Here is a 7148-nt window from a genome sequence, read left to right on the forward strand (position 1 = left end):
TTGCCGTTTTGGGTGTTTGGGGTTGGTCTGGGAGTGGATTAGTAGTAGATTCATATTACTGCAAGGAGAAACTATTCACAACCAAGTGGTAGAAATGTGACCAAATGTATTCGTATGCGTGAGTGATTAAGCCATCATATACATGGTACTGCAAGGAGACATTAGTATTCACAACCAAGTGGTAGATATTAAGACACAATGAAGAGATATTGAATTTAATCAAACATAATCCAGGTTAACCCATAGGGGAATCATTCAAGTTGATTGACAGGTACTGTGCTCAGATTATCAGCATCTGATCAGCGGCTAGCCGATAGGCTAACTGACGAGCTAACAGACTAGCCTAGCTTCCTTCCTCTTACCTCGATCAAAGAGTAATTAATCTCCACGTCGGACTTCACGAACCCCCCGCAGGCCACCACCACGTCGTCCGACGCCGACGCCAGGACTTGGCAACAGAGCACCCCGAGGAGCACCGCCATGAGCCCCATGTCCACTCGAAGAACCGTAATCCCGATCATCTTGATGCTGCTCTGCTTCTCGGCTGTCAGCGGACCGGACAAGTGCACGCTGTCACCGGGTCTGTGCCGAGAGGGGGTCGGCGGCAGAGGGCGGGGAGTCGGGCAGCAGCGTCCCCTGGTGGACTGGAGAGCGGAGGCCAGCAGCGCCCCTTGGTGGATAGTGACAGCGGCACCCCCTGATTGATGGGATATTAGATTCTATCCAACATGTATATTTTGTTTTTAACGTTTTATACTTATATACTTTTATATATACTGACCTCTTTATTGTTCACATGCTTTGGCAATGTACATGTTTGTATTTCATACCAATAAAGCTGTTAGGAATTTAATTAAAATAATTTAAGACCAGAAGAATGTCGCCGCGTAGGAATCGGACGTAGTGGCGTAGTCACACCCCCTTCAGGGGGAGCCCACGGGACCTATGAGGTTCAATTCAAATTCAACAGAGAAAGTAATCATCTTCTGGTCCCAGTCTTTATATGCCACAGATTACACATGTTTGTGTAAAAAGAAAATTTTTCATGTAAAGAGTTTGACTGTTTATGGTGCAATTGTTCAGTTAAAGGCTGTAGACAGAGTGAACACTGAGAATGACTACACGTCTCATGGGACCTCAAGCTCCCTGCGACTGGCGTGGACAAGACCGACAATAACTGAAACTCTGAACATGCCCAGACTTATAATGGTTTTCACCTCTTTCGATGCCGTTATCCTCCCCTTGAAAAAAGCTTCTTTTTTTTTTTTAAACAATCAGATAGCTCTTAATAAAAAAAAGAAATTGAGACCAATCAGTTTCAGAAACTCATTCAAAAACATATTTGCACTGTGAGAAATGTAAAAAACGAGAATATGTGTGACCGATGAGTTTCTGCGTTGTGTCTGGTATTCGTTGAGTGAGGCACACACAGGAGTCGAGTTATGGAGGTTTATTTATTTTAAAGGAGACAAAAGAAACACGGGCGTCACACACAATCCAAGATGTCTCTCTCCACTCAGCTCCGTGCATCAGCACCAACTGAAGCTTGACACAGGTGTAACGCCAAACCACTCCCAAGGGAAACAAAAGGCATGCCATAGAAAACAACAACGTGGAACCAATTTACACAGGAACCAATCTTTGGAGAAGTTCAGAATAAAACCAAAAAGTATGAACATTGACCAAAAATAAAACAAAATCAAATTAAATTTAGCTTAGCTGCATACAAGATTGTTGGAAGCATCCACATCAATATCTTTAAGACAGGTACAGCTTTGCAAAACCATGCGGGGGTGAAACATACAGGCCACTTGCAACAATATTTTAAATACTTGTCTATTACTCACAACATAGGTTTAAACACTATTAATTGATCCTATTTCAGAATACTACTTTCAGCAACTAATTTAAACATATTTGCACTGGGAGTCAATGCCCAAATCAGAATAAAGTGCAAAAAAAAAATCGGTAGGAATGATGTGCAGTGATTTTTTTGACTAATAATAAAATAAAAAAAGAATTGTTATTTTTTTTCCAAGTGTGCCAATGATTATGCTGCCACGTGCCAGGGGTGGCACGCGTGCCAGGGATTGCCGACCCCTGCTCTGAATAATTTTTAGAACAATCAGATCGCTGTAAAGAAAAATTTCGACCAATAAAGCTCAAAATATACGAATTATTTTTTTAACTATTCAGATCGCTTGAAATTAGGGATGCACGATATATCGGCAGTGCTATCGTTATCGGCCGATATTAGTAATTTTTTAACATATCGGCATCGATAAGTAAAACTGGTCCGATATTAACAGCCGATATTTATTTCCATCTAGTTGCCGTGTTTTTTGCCTATGCGCAGCTTGTTTGGTCATGTGACAGTGTCAGTGACGCAGCCAGAGACGCATAGAGGCAGTACAGGAGTGTTTGTCACCTTAACTGAAAATAATCAATGTCGGCGGTTTGGATGTTTATAACGGTCTCAAATGAAGGTACTCAAATTGCAATATGCAGTACTTGCAAAGCCGAAGTAATGCACGGAGGATGCCGTGTCAAATCATTCAACACCACTAGTGGTGCAACGGTTCACGGGTTTCCCGTGATCCGTACGGATCAACCCTCACGGTTCGGGACGCAAGTGATCCGCGGATCGGCTGCTAAAAAAAAAGTTGTGCGTTCACGTGATCAGCGCATGTTTAAAGGACAATTCCGGTATTAACAACATCAATGTTCTAAACTTAATTTTGTTGATTAACTCTGTTGAACAAGGACAATAAAGAAATCTAATCAAGTATCGTAGCGAAATAGTTTCTGTTGTGTTTTATTTGGCGTTCCGTAATCGCATTGAAACAGAAACCGGATATGTTTATATTTGGTAGTAGTCTTTTCGCTCCGTTCTCCGGATAAACAGTAGGGCTAGAACCGAGTGAAAAGACTACAACCAACCTTCCTTGATATATTTGATTTAGCCTATATCTCACCGATTTGAGTTGAAATTGACAAACTTGAAACACTTTTTGTAAATTATTAGACAGGTGTCTGCTTTCCATGAATATTGGCAAATTTGATTTAAGTTATAAAACCTTGTCAAGATATTTTGATTTGTGATCGTTATTGTGATTTATGATCCAAACTTTTTCATAGATGCAAGTTGTAAAAGTAGCCTAAAACTAACACTTAGTAACTTGTGTTTGTTATGGATGCCCTGTAACTTGTTGAAGAAACAATGTATTTCGAAGTTTTGGAAAATAAAGAAAGAAATAACTTTTTCATATTCACAGTGTTTACATGTTCTTCAGTATACAAAATCATCATAGAAACTTTTTTTTATACCAATATCGATATCGGTAAATATCGGTTATCGGCCGTAACAGCAATTTTAATATCGGATATCGGTCAAAATTTTCATATCGGTGCATCCCTACTTGAAATAAATAGTTCTCAACCAATCAGGTCGCTGAAAATAAATATTTTTCGACAAATCAGTTCCTAGAAATTATGAATTTTTCGACCCGTCATTAATTTTCAACCACGTCGCTCAAAATTAATTCATTTATTCAACCAATCAGAGCTCTCGAAATAATTGTATTATTTCGACCAATCATATCACTAGAAAAAGTTTTTCCCCCCTAATCAGTTCCCTCAACAAATAGTTTTGCTGACCAATCACATATCTCGACTTTTTTTCTACCAGTTATTATGTTTGTTTCTTTATGGCATGGGGAAGAAATGGAAGACAAATGTAGAAAAATTATTAAATTCAAATTTTCGACCAATCATCTATTTTTTCATATTTTTTCTTCGACCAATCAGATCTCTTCAAATATATATCTCTCGATTATTTTATTTTTTTTGACAATTCAGATCGCTGGAAGTCAAGCTCGAAATAAATTAAGCTATCTGGTCGAATAGCTGGTGGTCCGGCTGGACATCTGGCACCTGATGCGACGCTGCGCGTCGGTTGTCAGTACCGAGAGCCACCAGCTCTACAAGGTCTTCCTGCAGCAGCACTCTGCCAGTATCTTCCTGTGGGACCCAGAGGACACAGCCCGGTTTGCTCAACGCCAAGAGGAGGACGCTTGAGGCCCAGGGGATGACCTTCACGTCTGACGCCGGAGTGTGGAGGCACGTCAGCCGCAGGGAGATGGCTCTCCATCGCCACGGAGCAGCGGCGGTGCAACCAGTGCAACCAGGACCCTCCGGGAGTGGAGGTGTACACGGAGACAGGCAGGCCGACCGGGGGGGGGGGGATCAGCCTGCTGACGTACCGTTGTGCGCGAGGCTCCACGTCCCTGGAGTCGTTCCATCTGCATCTCAACCGCTTCATTCCAGGTAAACCACGTGTTTCACTGTCATGTCGGGGTCGGCTCAGGAGGTAGACCAGTTGTCTTGTAACCGAAAGATTGCTAGTTTGATCCCCAGCTCCTCCTAGCTGAGTGTTGATGTCTCCCTGAGCCAGACACTTAACCCTAACTGCTCCTGACGAGCTGGCTGTCGCCTTACATGGTTGACTCTGCCGTCGGTGTGCAATGTGTGCATTAATCGATGCAAGTCGCTTTGAGTAAAAGCATCTGCTAAATGCCCCGATTGTAATTGTAATGTCCATCTTATGCCACCACCCGCGCCAACACCACCAGCGCCAACACCACCCGCGCCAACACCACCAGCGCCGTCGCCAACACCAGCGCCAACAACACCGTCGCCAACACCACCCGCGCCACCACCGTCGCCAACACCACCCGCGCCACCACCACCAGCGCCACCACCGTCGCGGCCCAGGAGGGTCGCCCGCTGGGGCCCACCTCCAGTGGCCCCCCGCAGCACTCCCTGGACCAGCTCAGCCAACGGGGGCTTGGCTCGAGTTTGGTCAGGGATTACACCAAGCCCAGGGAGTACACGGGTAAGAACGTTCGAGCCATAACTCAGCCAGCCGAGTAGTTTACCCTCCCTACTACAGGGACGGGGCATTCATGGCAGCGAAGCCAGGCCACACTGGTATCCCTGGTGCGGAGAGCCTGAGACGGTGAGGAGGCTACGCAAGGTTTCTCTCTTTGTGGGCCGTCACCTCGTATCACGTCTGTGTGCCGTCCGTCCGTGTGTCTAAATATGTGATTGTGTCTTGCAGATCGCCAAAAAGCTCGCGGGCGCCGCCGCCGGCTCGGCAGCCTGGATGACGAACGTTGGCAACGAGTACGGGCAGGTGCTCGTGTCCGTTCTCACCTCGGCCGAGGGGGAGGGACTGACCAACATGCCGGCCTGCCTGATGCGGCTGTACCGGGAAGCCGGGAAGGCCCCTCCGAGGGTCCTGTACATGGACCGGGACTGCTGTGCCGCCGTGGGCCAGTCGGCCGTGCAGGGGATGTGCCACGAGTTGCACGAGCTGGTGGTGCGGCTGGACGTGTGGCACCTCATGCGACGCTTCGCGAGGGGGGTCCCCACCGACAGCTCTACGGCCTCTTCATGGCGAGGGAGTGTGGTGAGGTCCACCTTCCGGCTGCTGGGGTCCCTGCGCCCGGCCCACCCCCTCCTGCTGCTCTTGAGGCAGCATCTGCCGCCAGCTGAGGGGGAGCAGCTGAAAAACACACGCAGCAAACACATAGTTAGTGAGGGTGAATGTGCAGCAGACAGGCACACATAAACACACACATCATACACACACACATGCACACACACACACACACAGACAATCATACAAACCTCTTTGCCGGTAGCAGGCCTCGTGGCCATCGGTCCTGGTCCTGGTGCTGGTCCTTCCAGCGTGGCCGGCGGGGCGTCCCTGGACGTGCCTGACAACCCATATCAGCGATAGGGCGGTGCGTTACACGTGCGGTACAAGTGTATTCACATCTAAACGTATACTCACTGGGAGGGTCGACCTCGTCGGCAGCGGCGAGCTGTTGGGCGTCGGTGGGGTCAGAGTAGGTGTGTTTCTGCTGCATCCCCTCATCTGGAGGAAGACGCCGCCTGAAGAGCAGCAGGAGTGGGTGGGCCAGTTCCAAAGGGACCCCAGCAGCGGGATGGCTGTCCTCACCAGACCGCCCCGACTGAGGTGGTACCCGCCAGGCGCCCGGCCACAGCCCACGCCTTCTTCCAGCGCCCGTTCTTCCTCTGGCTGCCCTATCGGATGTGGGCGTGCCACCTCAAGTGCCCCGCCGATGGGGGCAAGCTGATGGGCGCCGGCCTCTACAAGATCGTCCGGAGGGTCTCGGACAGGAGCGGGTGGTACTACATGTCCACAGAGTGCCTTCAGTGCCCCTCCAGCGGCAAAAAGGTGGTGGGCTGGTCGCAGGAAATCCTGGAGCAGCTGGACGTTGCTCACGTGAGCTATCCCCGGCTGTTCTGACGTATAAGCATGTCACTTTAACCACTTAGTCTTTGGGCCATTTTTTTGTTTTTGCACTGCGCCTACTCTAGAATGCACTGCTCATTCATAGTATGACCTCTAATCACATGCTTGAACTCTTTAGAAAGCTGAGAAGCTGTAGAATTGTTTAACATTATCAGAATAACTATCATGTACCGTCAGTGCTGGGAAGGCTACAATATTGTTTTTCCTTCCAACAGGTTACACGCACACACACACACACCTCTAAAACCAAGCTGATTGTAGTACCCTGAGTAACTCCTTATCCCTTTGAATCACTACTGAGCCCTAGCCCTAGGTCTTGTGATGCTGTGTGTAAAAGCAGATCAACAAAGCATAAAAGATGCAGTCTCAAGCTCCTTTCATGTAATGATATGTCCATTTGTTTTGTTCAAGGTCCATTTGGAGACTTCAAAAAATACCTTTGGCTACCCAAAATGCATACTGTAAACAAAAGTGGACCCAAACATATAGAAGCATAATCTTGGTCGCAAATGAAAGGTTACCCTCTGGGCTTTCTTGTGAACCATTTAGATAGCATACCAGATGTTCTGATATGTAATGAGGCAGGCAAAATCACACAAATCCAATTTTTAGCTATTCGCCTATGCAATTTTGACAAAATAAGGCTAAAAAAGTGTTTCTGCTATTATTTTTACTTAAAAAGTGAAAACTGCAATGGTATAAACACCAAAACTGAAATAGTAAAAATACTATGAATAACCATGTACAAATAAACAAAAATAAATAAAATTACAATAACAATGTACAAATAAACAAAAATAACTAT

The 7148-nt window shown here is 46.6% G+C and overlaps 2 protein-coding genes across 3 annotated transcripts in view; both read right to left on the bottom strand.

Annotated features, from left to right (window-relative positions):
* nomo (nodal modulator) overlaps positions 1-588 on the bottom strand; it is a 164484-nt gene extending 163896 nt beyond the window's left edge. For both annotated transcript variants that reach the window (XM_056587083.1, XM_056587082.1), the window contains exon 1: positions 363-588. In XM_056587083.1, coding sequence (XP_056443058.1) covers positions 363-521 — 159 coding nt within the window. In that variant the 5' untranslated portion in view covers positions 522-588. The remainder of the gene's footprint in view (positions 1-362) is intronic.
* A 753-nt stretch (positions 589-1341) lies between these two features.
* LOC130379946 (uncharacterized) lies at positions 1342-6349 on the bottom strand. Its single transcript, XM_056587098.1, has 3 exons — positions 5858-6349; positions 5692-5780; positions 1342-5566 (listed from the first exon to the last, which is right to left on the bottom strand). The coding sequence occupies exons 1-3, from the start codon at positions 5939-5941 to the stop codon at positions 5095-5097; spliced, it is 645 nt and encodes a 214-aa protein (XP_056443073.1). The 5' UTR covers positions 5942-6349; the 3' UTR covers positions 1342-5094.
* Between the last annotated feature and the right edge of the window lie 799 nt (positions 6350-7148).

This window comes from Gadus chalcogrammus, chromosome 3 (genome assembly GCF_026213295.1).
Source record: "Gadus chalcogrammus isolate NIFS_2021 chromosome 3, NIFS_Gcha_1.0, whole genome shotgun sequence".
Taxonomy (NCBI): Eukaryota; Metazoa; Chordata; class Actinopteri; order Gadiformes; family Gadidae; genus Gadus; species Gadus chalcogrammus.

Bases quoted from the DNA above. Each gene is read 5' to 3' on its own strand.
- LOC130379946 (XM_056587098.1), bottom strand. From the start codon at position 5,941: ATGAGGGGATGCAGCAGAAACACACCTACTCTGACCCCACCGACGCCC. The intron at 5,781-5,857 runs GTGAGTATACGT...ATGGGTTGTCAG, and splicing joins CGACGAGGTCGACCCTCCCA to GCACGTCCAGGGACGCCCCG. The intron at 5,567-5,691 runs GTTTGTATGATT...TGTGTTTTTCAG, and splicing joins GGCCTGCTACCGGCAAAGAG to CTGCTCCCCCTCAGCTGGCG.